Source organism: Helicoverpa zea, chromosome 11 (assembly GCF_022581195.2).
Source record: "Helicoverpa zea isolate HzStark_Cry1AcR chromosome 11, ilHelZeax1.1, whole genome shotgun sequence".
NCBI lineage: Eukaryota > Metazoa > Arthropoda > Insecta > Lepidoptera > Noctuidae > Helicoverpa > Helicoverpa zea.
The window spans coordinates 9,004,291-9,020,606 of NC_061462.1; the positions used below are offsets into that span (position 1 = coordinate 9,004,291).

The 16,316-nt window shown below is 36.9% G+C and overlaps 2 protein-coding genes across 2 annotated transcripts; one reads left to right on the plus strand and one right to left on the minus strand.

Annotated features, from left to right (window-relative positions):
- Positions 1 to 1,015: 1,015 nt before the first annotated feature.
- Positions 1,016 to 2,226, minus strand: LOC124634736 (acyl-CoA Delta-9 desaturase-like). The gene is made up of 4 exons (XM_047170396.1): positions 1,997 to 2,226; positions 1,688 to 1,873; positions 1,382 to 1,577; positions 1,016 to 1,234 (listed from the first exon to the last, which is right to left on the minus strand). The coding sequence occupies exons 1-4, from the start codon at positions 2,194 to 2,196 to the stop codon at positions 1,016 to 1,018; spliced, it is 801 nt and encodes a 266-aa protein (XP_047026352.1). The 5' UTR covers positions 2,197 to 2,226.
- Positions 2,227 to 4,812: 2,586 nt separating this feature from the next.
- Positions 4,813 to 16,171, plus strand: LOC124634738 (plasminogen-like). Its single transcript, XM_047170398.1, has 13 exons — positions 4,813 to 4,928; positions 5,137 to 5,167; positions 5,235 to 5,400; positions 5,558 to 5,763; positions 5,841 to 6,043; positions 6,144 to 6,210; positions 6,296 to 6,340; positions 8,594 to 8,765; positions 9,867 to 10,075; positions 11,248 to 11,441; positions 14,567 to 14,624; positions 15,179 to 15,223; positions 16,025 to 16,171. The coding sequence occupies exons 1-13, from the start codon at positions 4,887 to 4,889 to the stop codon at positions 16,099 to 16,101; spliced, it is 1,515 nt and encodes a 504-aa protein (XP_047026354.1). The 5' UTR covers positions 4,813 to 4,886; the 3' UTR covers positions 16,102 to 16,171.
- Positions 16,172 to 16,316: the final 145 nt, after the last annotated feature.

The following is a 16,316-nucleotide window of genomic DNA, read 5'->3' on the forward strand; positions in this document are numbered from 1 at the left end:
AAGACGATATCCATGGTAAGACTGACAGACTTTCTGGCTTCTGATTAGTCGCAGCAGCTGCAGAAAATGTACAAATGACAGCTTTGTCAGACTCAAAGCATGTAGACATAGATTAGCCGTTTCCTGTGAAAATTACTTACGCACCATACGTAATAATTTTCCAAATTGGCTGACTAGATCCAGAGATATTCACAACGTCACAAACTTTACTTCTTTTGTTTAGATAAATGGTCACATCCACAACACAACCTTGATCAATGAATCTATGCGACTGCTAAGTGCTAATCCTAATTATACTGTCACGTGAAAGAATGCACCTACGGGATAAGTAGTATTTTGACTATTCTATATTGCCCACGCAGACGAAGTTGCGGGCAACAGCTAGTTTTAAAATAAATTAAGTAGCTGAGTACCTACTTAATTATTCAAGGTTCTTGTCCTAATTTTGTCATATCTTTGATACTATTTATAAATATTGCACGCATCAGATTTTTAACTCATTATTTTATTGGTATTGTCATTGTTATGTAAACTTGTAAAAGAATGACAAAGTGACATCTTTCTTAGTTTGGTGTGGACAAACCGTGGGGGTTTGGACTCTATAATTCAATATACTTATTTATATATGTGATGCGGTATCAGAAGTATAAAAGTCAGTGTGATTTCTGCTATCGGAGATCTACAAAGAAATATTACTATTCTAATATTTAAATTTAAATTATCTTGTAATATGGCAATGCTGCCTTCATTTGAGATTTATTTGGAGTATAAAAAGCTTTTACATACTTAGGTTCGATATTACAGTATTTTACATCGTACGTTTTATTTGTGAGAAAATAAATGTTGTTGTCTGATTCCGTAATGATTGTACTGACTAGTATTAATTATATTGTGCGGGTTTTAATTTCGTATATGTCAAGAAAGTACTTTTAATCTTAAAAAGGCTTTATTAATATAAACATATCAATAAATAAGTTGGTATATTATACAATAACGCTAAAAACAATAGATACATTCACATAAAATTTTTCTTCAAATCTAGATTGAGAACGTCTTTTTCATGGAAGAGCGGCAGTCCCTCAGGTTTGAGCATGGCGCTCGGCGGTTTGAGCGTGGAGTTGTAAGTGGGGTTGAGCGGGTGTAGCGGCCCCCACGCCGTCACCGCCGCGCACGACTCTTCATTGCCCAGATTGTAGTGACTGCCGTCGCCTGTCCTTTTTATCCTGTTGGTTACCTGAAAAAGGACAACATTATACATTTTTTCTACACAAGGTAAAACATTGTTGTAACTTTTATATTTTGCAAAAGATTGAAAATCTTTAGGTATTACCATCACCTGGGCTCCAAGAAACTATGACTATGTTACAACGGTTCGACTTACCATTTCGTGCGATGCCGACTTTAAATCGAAAGCTAAGCCAAGCCTTTCAAAAAACCGTATGATACTAGCTGACAGGTTGAAATGCATCGTCAGTTCAGCAGCTTTATAGTCCCAGGGGAAAGCGTGGTGGTAGTTGTGCCAGCCTTCCCCTAGACTTAGCATTGAAACGAACCAGGATTCTACAGGCTGCAAATGTCTAAAACGAAACAAAAGAACAACTAATGATATTTTATCAAGCTCCCAACTATTTTGGGCCTATTCTTAATTACACCATTACATATTGTTAAATAGTAGAGGTATACTCACTCGTCATAAGGCCTCGTTCCATACAAATGAGCTAAGCTATTGACGGACCAAGTCCCGTGCAGTTGACAAACATACCGAGCAAAGTAGCTCACTAACAGCGAGTTCCACCAAGTCTCACCAAAAAAGTATACTGGAACTGACACGGGGAACAATATTGCTAGAACTAAATATAAAATGTAGTAGTATCTGAAACAAAGAAAATATTTGCAATCTTAAACTATTTGATACCCTGGTAGAAAACACTATCGTCAACATATACAAAATTGCTATTTTGTACTTTTCATTTCATTAAGTTAGGGAAAGTATTACTTCTTCTGGAACATAACCATCCAGTCAGCCTGCAAGTCACTCATATCAATCCTCCGTCCGAGTTCGATAACATAGGGATGCTTCTTGTGCATGAGCCAGCCCATGTGACAGAAGAAGAAGCCGCGCTTGGAGTTGTGCGGGTCGCCGTCAGTGTCTGAGTAGCGGTGATGCAGCCGGTGATCACGACACCATATGAACATCGAATTCTGCAAAATGATCTCTGAGCTCTCAAATACGAGAGGTAAAAAATACTATGAACACATGAAAATATTTAGGTGCATGATGTAAAAATTAAAATTATTCTACTGGGTAAAACTACAATTTCCAAATCTTATTAATTTTCTTAGGCTTTACGAAATGACAGTAAATTACAACAAACAAATGACAGCTTACTAAACTTCTTTGCTACAGAGCAACCGCAATCGTTTGGTTTCGTAATTTGCTTTGTTTTATAAGACGAATGCATTTTTGTGTTTTATTTTTATTCTGAGCTAAACATGCTGTTGATGGCAGAGTTCTTTATTGATAGACTTTTTGTGGCATTATAGTAAAATAGCTTTTTAATAAACCCCTTCAAAATCGTTAACCGACTTTGTGTGTGCTGAGTAAAAACAAGTTGTTGGAAATCATATTTTTCATGTTTTTTGTGACAAAATGTTCTTATAAACAAACGTATGTGTATGTTATATTTAATATGACCTCTTACCTGTCCAGCACATGTTTGCCAGATTATCATAAAAGCTCTGAGAAGTGGCGTAGCTTTGAACGACCTGTGAGTGTAGTATCTGTGAGCTCCAATAGTTACACCTTCCGTGCTCATGTATAAAATACATAGTGCTGTAATAATAAAATTATTTTGTAAGTACTTCAATACTAATACAATGACGAAGATTTTGGCACCAAAACTACTGAACAGATGTCACAAATTCTTATACTGTTGGGGAGCTAGACTATATTTTACTTACGGGTACAGGTACGGGAAGAAGTTCCTCCGAGAATAAAGATCAATTACGTAGGTGTCTAAGTGATATATATCAATATTTTGTTACTTACCCCATACACTTGTTTTCCACGAAACAGTTGCAGTAAATATGTAAACCAGCCCCCACAATGCAAATAAATGTAAGACAAGAAAACCTACGGCATTTACCCAGACTATTTGATGCTTGTACGAGTAATCAGTCCCTATGTTTCTTGCGTGTGGAATATTATTTGCTTTGTTATTATTTTCATCTTTATTTTTAGTTTTACTAAAACCCTTCATGTTATTTACTTTCAATTTACTTGAATCACTAGCCGTCATTTTTATTCACTTGACTCTTCGGCAGCCTTTTATAATATTCACTAAAATATTTCATGAAGGGCTTACATTTATAAGCGTTAAGCCCAAGCTTGCTTTTGTATTGATTATATTTTCTTATAAATAAAACATAAATAAAGTACAATGAACCTACTTAGTCTGCAATTTCTTTTGTTTACTTATTTTCAGAAGTCATCAGAATTCTCCTAGGAGTTATTTTTTTCAGCTTTAAAATTGTCTTAGTAGTTCGATCCATTTAAATATCAATTCAATTCAATTCTTTATTTGCGTTCCATATGTAATACAGGTGGTATTTTTATAAAGTTTAAACCATATATTAGAAACAATATGGACCCGGTAGGGCACAGCATAAAGAGGTAGGAGAGGTTTGCAGTACTTATCATTATTACCTATCACTTAAGGCGTCTTATTCCATTGAATAAACGAGACATTTTCTTAATGTTAACTTAGCCCATTATTAAAGAAGAACTTTAGCCTACCTAGGTATAAAGAAATATCTTTCTTCATAATTGAGTTTAATTAATACTTTTTAATAACAGCCTTCCCAAAAAAGTCGTGGTGGCCTAGTGGGTAAAGGACCAATCTCTCAAGTATGAGGGCGCGGGTTCGATCCTAGGTCAGGCAAGTACCAATGCAACTTTTCTAAGTCTGTATGTACTTTCTAAGTATATCTTAGACACCATTGGCTGTGTTTCGGATGGCACGTTAAACTGTAGGTCCCGGCTGTCATTGAACATCCTTGGCAGTCGTTACGGGTAGTCAGAAGCCAGTAAGTCTGACACCAGTCTAACCAAGGGGTATCGGGTTGCCCGGGTAACTGGGTTGAGGAGGTCAGATAGGCAGTCGCTTCTTGTAAAGCACTGGTACTCAGCTGAATCCGGTTAGACTGGAAGCCGACCCCAACATGATTGGGAAAAAGGCTCGGAGGATGAATAACAGCGTTCCCAAAATAGATCAGGTTATCAATTCGAAAGTTTGTATGTTTTTTGCCCAGATCTCAACGGCCAATATAGCTAGAGATAGTGCTATCGCCATGACTTGAGAGCAACCGCGTAATTAAAATACGAATATTAAAAACCAAAATAAAGATGACTCGGCTTATTTTACAAACCTAAGTGCTTATATTATCATTTTCGATATTATATAAAAGCGGAAGAGTAAAAGGAAGACAGAGGTCTCAAAAAGATCAGAAGCTACGGAATAATACACATTTACATAATTAGACCGATATACTTTATTTCTTATTAAACTTAATTTATGTGGTAAACGAAATTAAATCATTACAGAACTTAATGTCAACGACTGCATTATTCTGAAATGCAAATAATACCAATGTATGATTATATTTTTTTAATCTGCATCGCAATGAACTCACCCATACATCTTATGAAAAAGAAAACTTAATTATATCCCGAGCATAATCTACGCACGATTGAGCTTCAATACCCAAACAGAAATTTAATTAAATTCTTATGTTCTTCTATTACAATTTATTGGCAAAGAAATCATTGCCGCGATGATGATGGAATTTTTGCCATCCGTTTACCTGGTGATAACTACACCCATAAAATGATAAAGATATGGTTTGTGCTCTGTATTGTAATCAGTTGGGTAAGTTTTGCTTTCTTTTACATTTTATAGTATAACAAGCAAAAATATAATAATTCCTTAACAGTAAGCATTATTTTGATTTAAAATAATATTTAGAAAGAACTCACCGAGCGCCTGAAATGCAATAATATCAATTTTCCACCGAGCCACGCTCTACTGCATTTAATTCTAGCACTGTTTTACTTATTTATTGCTTTTCTATTTAAAGGCAAGTGCAGACAAAGTCAATGCATCTTGTGGTAAGTTATATGCAATCTAAAATATTTTTTTAACAGATCAGACTTCTTATTTGTTTTGTTTTTGTAGAGTGTGGCATTGCCGGTCATAATCGCCGGATCGTGGGAGGCACCACTGTTGAGCCACATGCATACCCCTGGCTAGTATCCCTTATGCTTGGACCCAAGTTGCACTGCGGAGGAGCCATCATCACAGATTTACATATCCTAACTGCAGGGCATTGTATCACTTTTGGGTTGGTATTTATAAGGCTTCATCCTACATATGTATTTTTGATCGACTTCAGATTTCAAGAAGAATTGCATTTTTTTACATTGCATTGTACCTATTTTTTTAGTGAAAAAAGGCTTGAGTTTTATTGCTTATTCTTTTTGACTTTAATGTGTTTTCAGGGTCCATTACCGTGATTTGACCGTGTACGTAGGCATGCACGATCGCTTGGACACGTCATATGTGACAATGCATGTCGAGAATGGCGTCAAACACCCTCACTTCACCTCCAACGCTGTTCGCGACATCAACGACATAGCAGTTCTCACACTTGATAAAAAACTTAAGTTTACTGAGAACGTTCGACCAATATGCTTACCAGAAGACTGTAAGTTGGACGGCATTACGCAACAATTACGAAGCGGGTTTTTATTAATTGAGTTATTAATAACTTTTTCATTTCAGCAATGGATTTTAGAAATTTGCCTTTAACTGTTGCTGGATGGGGCAAAACAAGACAAGGCGCGTTAACTTCTTCACGATATTTACTTGAAACCAAAGTACAAATAGTAGACAGCGACAAATGTAAAAAATCAGCTATTTATAGGGATAATTTGGTGGGCGACACCATGATGTGCGCATATAGTCTTGGCAAAGATGCTTGTCAGGTAATTATTTTGTGGACTTTATGGGAAGAGAGAGTAGAGCAACGCTTTGGTATTCTCGGAGGCGCAGTTGCACTTGTAAACTTATGCTTCATTATTGCAGGGAGATAGTGGTGGGCCATTGTTCTCTACTCACCGCAGATCTTACAACAAAAAGTGGTATCAAGTCGGTACGTTTTAAGAACAAAATCAATGCAATGTAGAAAAAAAAATAACTTAGTCAATATAATAGTAATGTGCAATTCTTGGTTCTAGGAATTGTATCGTGGGGCATAGACTGTGCCATGCCGGACTATCCAGGTGAAATACTTTTAAAATTGTACTATTTTCAAAACAGTTTTTGATGATTTCTTGACGATTTGTTGAATAATTGAAATAATATTTTGTGTTCAGGTGTCTATACAATGGTGTCGAAGTATATTCCCTGGATCAAGCAAGAGACTGCGGGCGGCTCATACTGTGCATAGTCTTAAGAAGTCACCATTTTATAACATGGACAATTAAAATAATTAACAATATTAGTATCATTTAACGAAGAAAACATAATCCTTGCCTAATCTGCTGTATCAACAATTTAACACGATTTAGTTTAAGATGCATAACATTTTATTATGAAAATTTTGCCCATTGTTAGTTCTGGGAGAACGTGTCGATTTGCGATAAGAAAATAGGCAATTGGCCACAGAAGCAAATTTAATCGAGAATACGATTTGACAAGTTTACGACCTAAGAAACATGTTTGTCCAAATACTAAGCAAGAAATAGAACGCCGTCTTTATATTACAATTCTTTTAGGCTGAACTAAAAGCTCCTAATGGCTAACCAATGATTTAATTATGACATTTAGAAATTACAGTTCTAATGTTCACGATAAAATTTATAACCTTCAGCGTGTTAAATTTACAAGGATATTATCGCGTGGATAATTTCTGCGTTTTAAATCCGTGTAGAGCGTAAATAAGCAAGCCTCGGTTGCAGAAAACAGTGCGGTGGTAGTGGCTATGAGTGAGTGCAGTGTCCAACATACATGCTGAAATGTTCACGATACTTAGCACTATTTACTTGTTAACCGGGCTCGCTCAGGTCTGTATGCTCATTCCAAATTATCCACGTAATTATTGTAGACGCGATGTCACTAAGTGATTATGTTTTAGGTGGTGATGGTGCACGCCTTGGACTGTCGTAAGTCAATTGACAACTAATACCTATATCGTAATGACATCATTACCTTCAACGTGTACCTAATCGTAATTAAAAACAAATACTTTCGTTCTGCCTTAATGAGCGGAAAAACTTTATCGTCGATATCATTGGAACTAATATGTAAAAATGAAATTAATTAATGTACCTACTAATTAACTACGAAATATTGCCGAATCTTATGATTTTGGAAGGACATTAAAACGTGATTTTGATTGATTTCTGATTCTTACCTTATATAAGCGTCTTCATGAAGGTTCCGCTTAGGCAAACCAATATCGTATTTCTTTATATAAGTTGCACATGCTCGGTGCAGTAGGTTCATTGCATGTGCAACACTCGTTGCTATTCACAGGAGGCGCGCTGACGCCCCAGAAATGTGTCACTGGAACCCGTTTCGATTGTCACGATACAGTTAACTGTCCTGATCTGGACGACTGGCTTGATATCGCGTAATTAGTGGACTTTCTCTCGCCCAAATTGTCGTTGATGCCTGTATGAAGAGAACATGCTTTAAAACGCACCTTAATTTAAACATTTTATTCGTTCATGTTTTAAGGGGCTGCAAGAATATGTAGCCTTATAGTTTCGCCAGTTTGGCGACTTTCTTTAGGAGATAGTATATCATTTCAAACCTTCTTTTATCCCAAACATTTGTCACAAAAATGTAGGTAATCTTTCATAATTTCCTCTTAAACGTCACTATTTTTACGGCCACGTGCGCTGCTTACCTAGATGTAAACATAAACGTCGTTAAACAAGACGTACCCTAATAGGTGTCTAATAGTAGGTAGGTAAGTCAATTTTGTGTATCAGCTCTTAATCTTCCGTGCTTAGTACAGTTTAAAACAATAATATTTACCAATTATAATTTACCACTTGGTTTGCTCTACATTTTCATTCCATCATATTACGACTGCCTATGGCGATAAGGATTTTATACATTCCCATGGAGGTGACAATTTATTTTAACATTATGCTTTTGGTTTGGTGACGCTCAATCCTTGCGATTTCTTGATGCTAAGAGCGGCCCAGACAAAATTTTGGGATAATGTAAAGATGATTTAATAAAATAGGTAGGTCTTGATTTGAATTTGTCAATGAAGATCGATTAATAGATAGTTAGGCATACTTGAAGATGAACTTCGATTGTTTTTGAAGAATCTAGATATTTAAACTATAATTTTAGCCTAATTTTGAAATAAGCACTTCAATCAAAGCTCCTTAATTGCATGCACACAAAGCTCACCAAGAAATTAGTCACAAATCTGCTAAGCTTATTTCAACTTATTTTAAGCATAGCGACTAGCATTAAGACTTTAGGACATACTTAATTTATTGTACTCGGAGCAGAATGCGGGAGGCCTTCGGACAAAGTGGTGTCCATGAGGATAGTGGGAGGGAGACGAGCAGAGCCCCACTCTTTCCCATGGACCGTGGCCATCTTGAAGAACGAACGAATGCATTGCGGAGGCGCCATGATCACTAACAAGCACGTGCTTAGTGCTGGACATTGTTTTAAATGGTAAGCATTGAGATACGTTGAGACATACCTATGTTCTTCTAATTAGACTGAAAAATGAATGCAATGCAATGTTTAAACTAGACGTCGATTGAGATTGAGGCAGGCAAAATTGTATTGAAAATGCCAGTTTCACATTCATTCATGGGTGGTCATACAGCTCTGAAGCTGCTGATGCAACTAATATCGCCAGAGAGTAGCAAAGTGATAAGGATGAGTAAGTACCTACATACCTAGTGGGTACCTATATCAAACGATCATAGAAGAAAATTGTATAAATTAGTACATAGGTAGCCGACCCCAAATAAAATTGGGATAAGGGCAGGAGGATGATGATGATGATAGTACATAGGTAGCTTGCGGTTGAACTGTATTAATTAATAACAATGGCATTATCGATGCACAACGATGCCGAACGAGGGAGTGGCAGGAACTGAACTGTGTGCGGAGTGCAAGCACCCATATTAACGAGCCACACATAATATGTTTCGTATAAGGATATTTATTGTATAATGAAGTTATGTGTCTCGAGTTTGATACGTGGGACAGGCTGAAATAGTGTGGTTTGTGGGTTTTGGAAAGTTTCACAAAGCAGCCCGTAGTCTGGAAGTTGGTGATTGATATGTACCCGTGCATAGGAGAGCACGTAAATGTCGGTTCTGCGCCTGATCTCTCTCCGGTCGTGTAGGTGGTGTGATTGCCGTCCCATCGGGCTATGAGAATGAAGGAATAGAGTGCACCTGTGTCTGCACAAATGCTCGTGCACTATGATATATCCTGCACAGCTGGCTGGTCTCCTTATATGAGCACCGACGCCGTGGCCGAAATCGGCCTTGGATGTCATTATTATAAACTTGCATGTCATTATTATAAAATTATCGGGCTAAAAACATACTTGTGTTGTAGTCGAATTTCAACAATAGAAAATCGATTGTGTCTCGGTGTTTAAATAACTGCTCATTATAAAGTTTCAACTGTATTTTGGTTTCCATGTACCAATTACAATGCTATAGAAATGTTGTTGTAAATAACATCACAACTTACCTACTCTATCTAATACGTCATTTTTTTTGAATACTTAAACTTCCCAAATTTTCATTTCAGGGATAATTTCAAAACTATGGAGGTGCTAATAGGTTTGGACAATATGGACGACTTAAAAAATGTCGAGAAGAGAAATATATCGAATGTAGTGATCCATGAGGCGTTTACTTCGACTGCGGTTAGAGACGAGAATGACATTGCTATAGCCACATTGAATCACCCCGTTGCGTTTAATGACAATATTGTGCCTATATGTCTGCCAGAACCAGGTGTGTGCAATTTAGACTGATGTTATTTTGTAGATATAGCCCAAGGGAACAAAAACCAACATCAAATTGGGGCAAACTTAAATTAGAACCATATTAAAAGGTTTATACTTAAATAAACAAAAACTTATTGATGTTCTATTTTTTTGGCTAAAATAAATGAAACTGTCAAGCCTTTGAATTGGCAACCTAGTTTTATAAACTGTGACTATTGAATAATGGCACGCTGTTTTTGTCAATGAGTTAGCACATTTTTTTTTTGTATGGCTTAGCTTTGTATGCTTAGCACGTGCATGCCGCACTTTTTTAAACTATATGGAGAGAAAAGCGCTATGTGAATACCTAGACACTGTTTTTCCGCAAAAGCGAAAAATCTTAAATCCAATTAAATCTTTCAAACAAAGATGAAAACATACCTTGCCCAACATTCCAAAATAGTGTGTTCTTCGTCAGCGGTCTTTTACCGAATAGGGTTCTTAATTTTCAGAGTTCATTATTTATGCATAATTACTACCTATAGTTAACACATATTTTTTGTTTCATTTCATAAAAATACAATGAAGCTAAAACAATAAAATCGTTGCAACTTAAATCTGCATCAGAACGTTACTTTCAGGCCATAGACAAAACAAAATGGTTCATACATTTTTTTTAACTAAACTGCCAATTTAATATCTTATCTATACCTACATGTTTACATAAAAAATAAGATCTGAATATTTTTTAATAATAAATTATTCTAAGGACCTAACAATGCCACAGTATATTTTTTTATATTAATCGGTAATTTAGATTCATATGAAACCTTAAATTCTTTTTGCAAAATGCTGGCCTCATAAGCTCAAAAAAAATGTGGATGCTATTACAAATAGAAAAAAGAAATCGTATTTCTTTTTCTTTATTTAATGGCGTTAGTAATATTTTTTACGAAAAACCTGCCATGACTAATGCGGAAAATCTTTTTTTATTACAATAACAAAATAATTTAGATATTTATATAAATACTTCTATCTTTAAAAAAAAGAAATGAAACAACATTTTATTTTTAACAAATATGAAACATTAATATAAAATATCTGGACCGTACCTGGATAAGAAAAAAAACAAATTTGAATTTAGAAAATCTTTTATTGTTGTTCCCTACATAATTTAACAGTGAATTAATTTTTTTTTAGCTGAAGATTTTACAAATAGGATTGGAACTATTGTGGGATGGGGTCGAGTGGGTGTAGAGAAGTCGTCATCGAAGGTGCTATTGAAAGCCAGTCTTCGAATCCTTTCGGATGAAGACTGCATGAGCTCCCAGTTGGCACAGCATCTCAAACCTACAATGATGTGCGCATTCTCGAAAGGAAAAGATGGCTGTCAGGTAAATTAAATTTCCATAATACGCATTGCATTTGCGTCATTGGCACAATATTACTATCTACATAATGGTAAGTGCCCATTTTTCTATTGCGTTACGAAATTTTCTTTCGGTGCAGAAGGTCGTGACCTTTTTTCTTATTTTAAGTAAGTAATTGCATTATGAAGCAACAGTTGACGTCAAAATAAAGGTTGTTTAGTTTTCGAGAATTATATATGTCAACTCATAAGCACCTCAGCGATTGGTGCCTACTTGCGTAGTTAAGTACCTCTATATTGTCCTGTCCTGTATTGAATTTTCAGATTTATCAACTTTTTATAAAAATCCAGAGACTTGCAATTAGAGAGTTGGCATACCTAGGCCTAATGCTTTTAATCTACGTTCCTACCTAATAATCCTCTTAGCTATCATATAATGATGCTTTCATTCAATATTTATTTATTTGGTTTCCGTGTTTGGACACCGATTACGGAAATAATGAAAGATTTGCTATTTGTTTTTGCTATCACAATGAGTGCTGACGTCATTCTAATTTACCGTTTGTTTGGAAATCATGAAATCAGCGCGTTTGTTTCTGCCTGAAATGCCTTCTTATCTAAGTACTTGAAAACTCTGCCTACTAGCAGATAAGGAAAGGAAATATGATCGTAAATGAATATTTTCACTAGATTTATGAATTATTTCCTTCTTAGGTCGTCAGGAAAATACCGTAATCAAATTGATTTTATTACGATTGCAAACAGATGGAAGTCGTCCATAACGAACACTAGAACATATCCAGGAGCGGATTGTGGCTCTGATCATCAACTGCTAGTGTCAGATCTACGAGTGCGTCTAAAGATTCGTCGTAAGAAAGCAAAACCTTTAGCTAGGCTCTCAGAACCGGAATACGATGGTTTCCAGAACAATACGGAATCATATCTAGCAGAACTCACCCCTAAAATTGCACATATGAATCCAGAAGAGCAATGGCAGCAGTTTAGCGAGAAAATTGTTAATGCACTAGATTTTATAGCCAAAAAACCTATGGATAAAAAAGACTGGATGTCAGAGGAGGTTTGGTCTAGCATAAAGCTACGTAAAGAACTCAAAAGTGGCGAAAGACCCGAAAATTTCGAAGTGAAGTACTCTCAAATGTCCAGGTTAATTCAAAGACAGTGCAGAAGGGATAAGAACCAGTATTTGGAGAACATCTGTACCGAAATCGAACATCATGCGGACAAGTATCAAACTGCTGATCTTTTCAGAAAGGTCAAACAAATAACACACAAAGTCAAACCTTCCTCGTGGGTGATAGATGACAAAAATGGGAATCCGATACATGAAGTTGCCAAAGTAGCTGAAAGATGGAAAGAATACTGCGAGGAACTCTACCAAGACCAATCATCCAAATCCACTTCATCAAATAAAATCATAGGAGATGAAGAGCCCAGCATTCTCCGCTCAGAAGTTGAAGATGCGATCCGGAAACTTAAAAGAAATAAAGCACCAGGGCCGGATCGAATCACAGCGGAAGTCTTGAAAGGACTGGGCTCAAATGGAATAACAGGCCTGCATAATATATGCAATAGAATATGGCATACAGGACTTTGGCCATCTGACTGGGTACACTCCGCAATTCTTCCTCTCCATAAAAAAGGATCGATGCGGAACTGTAGTAATTACAGAACTATTGCACTAATATCCCATGCCAGCAAAGTTCTCCTTAACATCCTCAATGCCAGACTAAGAGCTTTCCTGGATTGGCAAATACCCCAAGAACAAGCGGGTTTTGTAAAAGAAAGGGGAACGAGAGAACAAATATTAAACTTAAGGCTCATAATAGAAAAATGCTACGAATATAACACCCCAACTTTCATGTGTTTTGTGGACTACCAAAAAGCTTTTGACTGCGTCAAGTGGGAGAAACTATGGAAAGTACTTACCGAAGCGGGGGTACCCTCCCACCTCGTAATGCTGATTCGCAACCTTTATGAGTCGAGTTATGGCACTGTAACAGTAGGAGACACAACATCAAGCCGTTTCACATTCCAGAAGGGCGTTCGTCAGGGATGCATAATCTCTCCTATACTCTTTAATATTTACGGAGAACACATTATGCGTCAAACGCTAGAAGACTGGGAGGGTGGCATAAAGATAGGTGGAGTCAAGATATCTAATCTGAGATATGCAGACGATACCACCCTTTTCGCATCATCCGAAAACGAAATGGCGGAGCTGCTGCGTCGTTTAGAAACAGCCAGTCTGGAAATGGGACTTGCAATTAACAAATCTAAGACCAAGCTCATGATCGTTGATCGATTTGACACTATTCAACGCACTGATATCCTACAAGACTACGAGACCGTAAACCAGTTCCAATACCTTGGCTCGTTAATAACAAATAAGGGAAGTAGCGAACCTGAAATACGTAGGCGAATTGGCATGGCAAAGACAGCGATGACCCAGTTGAGCAAAGTCTGGAAGGACCGAAACATCAGATATCGGACCAAAATACATCTGGTCCGCACTCTTGTCTTTTCCATCGCATTATATGGTGCGGAAACGTGGACTTTTAAAGCTGCCGACAGGCTGAGAATCGACGCTTTTGAGATGTGGTGTTGGCGCCGTATGCTGCAGATACCATGGACAGCCTTCCGCACAAATGTATCCATTCTACAACAACTAAAGCTAGAAAAGACAAAACGCTTATCCACTACCTGCTTGCAGCGAATAGTACGGTATTTCGGCCACGTTGCTCGCAGAGACACTAACAACTTGGAACGCCTGATGGTAACAGGAAAAATTGAAGGCAAAAGACCTAGAGGTAGAAGTCCCAAACGGTGGTCAGACCAGATATCGGAGGAACTGGAGATATCTGTCAGCACTGCACTACACCAAGCAACGGAACGTAACCGATGGAGACAACTGGTTGACGAAATAAAAAGGAGTCACGATCCTCAGCATTGAGGGAACGATCGAGGAGGAGGTCGTCAGGAGTAAGCTAAAATATGACTTTAAAACACAACTGTATGTAAATACAATTTTAATGACGAATCTGATAGGCTTGCCTATTGCGTTCTTTCAGGCATAGTGTCAAAATGTATGTAGGTAGTTTCTAGTTTTGTAACCATGTTCTTCTTTTTCAGGGCGACAGTGGTGGGCCTTTACTAGTATTTCAGCCCGAAGGAAAATATGTTCAAGCAGGTAAAATGTCAAACGGACCATTACTTACACACACCATTATTATATACCACATTATTATTAACATACATGTAGAGTTCATACCTATTATATTTTATTTCCATGCATTACCCGCAATGACGCATTTGATGCATGGCATTTTTCTAATATTCTATTAAATTGCATATTACTTACGCTTATCGGTATTTACCTATTTATTTCTTATGTAAAATAAATACGTGCATTTTATAATACGTTCACATTACACATGATAAAGTTTTAATTCACCTGTATACAACGTCATCCGTTAAAAATTGTTTCATTCAATAGGTAGGTATGTCCCTATTGCACTCATTAGGTATTTCTTTTGCCGCTCAATTGACAAGCGATTGCAATTCAGTTGATTCAAGACACCCAGGTGCAGGCCTTTGGGTGGTTATACATATGTTTGTAAAAAGGAAAGTACCTAGTTACCTAGATAATGGGCCATTGACAGCGATGCACGTGCATAGTCATTAATGTTCAAAGGAACCATGACCTTAAACTCCATTGTCTTACAACGTGTGTTTTGTATGCAGGTGTCGTATCTTGGGGCATCGGCTGCGCGGATCCGAGATATCCCGGTAAGTTTCTCCTGCTTAGAATACCTAGACTTGTTGAATTCAAGAGCTTAATCTAACCTGTGGTCCCCAACATCAACCGACTTCAACGTAGGTACCTACTCTATGCTCCAAAACACGTTAGTCTCAAACCATCTTATCCTACTTCTAATTTATTTTTAAAAGCGACCATGCTGGTAGGTAGGTAGACCATACGGTCATTATGGGCTGGGAAGATGATAAGGTTGATCATACTTATGGAAATTTGAAATTCTGAGATCCGTTGAAATCAGCTTTTATGTCGGTCGTCAGCTGTAGATTGATAAGGTAGCGTGAGCGTTTCACGTCACGCTTGTGCGCCACCCAAACATGACATAACACTAGGTAGTTACCTACGTCATGTACCTAACATTATTACGTGCCTATTAAAAGTCCTTTATATATAGGTACTTATGGGTATCTTAAATCAGGAGAGCCTGTAGTACAAGGACAGACGATTTTCAGCAATGTTTAGTTTAGACTGGACCCTTATTAACGTAGCTTCAAGGAACATCTGAAACTTACCTAGGTATGTTTGATGTTCAGTGTCTTTATTCTGTTATTCGTATAGACAAGTACCTACGTTCCAAAGAACCAATCATTATTACAACGACCGGACCCGTCTTTAGCTTTTATACCTAAAACTCGCCGTATTTTCTGAAACAATGTTTGGGCTATTAGGTATAATAGCCATCACAAATTGTAGAAATTAGGTAGGTAGTTGTGTAAATGTCATGAAAGCCGACAGAATTGTTTCCTAAATAAAAAAATATTTGTTTATTCCAGGGGTTTACACTAAGGTGAATAACTACATCGACTGGATTCTTCAACACACAACGGATGGAATAAAATGTAATACCTAACGCATTTTTTGGTAGCAAAAATGAATAATATGTATCTATGTATTTATAAATAAATTATATAAATAGAAAACGTTTTCACTTTTATTTACCTAATTCCTGCAAGGAAATTGAAGTAGCAAAGTATAAATCATCGCAAACAAGTGTTAACTGGGTGTGGTTATCCCGAGCAAAAGCCCAACTAATAGGGCTTGTTCGGTCAAAAAATTAATGATGAT

Coding starts and splice junctions, on each gene's coding strand:
- LOC124634736 (XM_047170396.1), bottom strand. CDS start 2,196: ATGTTCATATGGTGTCGTGATCACCGGCTGCATCACCGCTACTCAGAC. Junction 1,578..1,687: donor GGAACGAGGCCTTATGACGA/GTGAGTATACCT, acceptor GTTTCGTTTTAG/ACATTTGCAGCCTGTAGAAT. Junction 1,235..1,381: donor AGTCGGCATCGCACGAAATG/GTAAGTCGAACC, acceptor GTCCTTTTTCAG/GTAACCAACAGGATAAAAAG.
- LOC124634738 (XM_047170398.1), top strand. CDS start 4,887: ATGATAAAGATATGGTTTGTGCTCTGTATTGTAATCAGTTGG. Junction 5,401..5,557: donor GGGCATTGTATCACTTTTGG/GTTGGTATTTAT, acceptor ATGTGTTTTCAG/GGTCCATTACCGTGATTTGA. Junction 15,224..16,024: donor CGCGGATCCGAGATATCCCG/GTAAGTTTCTCC, acceptor TGTTTATTCCAG/GGGTTTACACTAAGGTGAAT.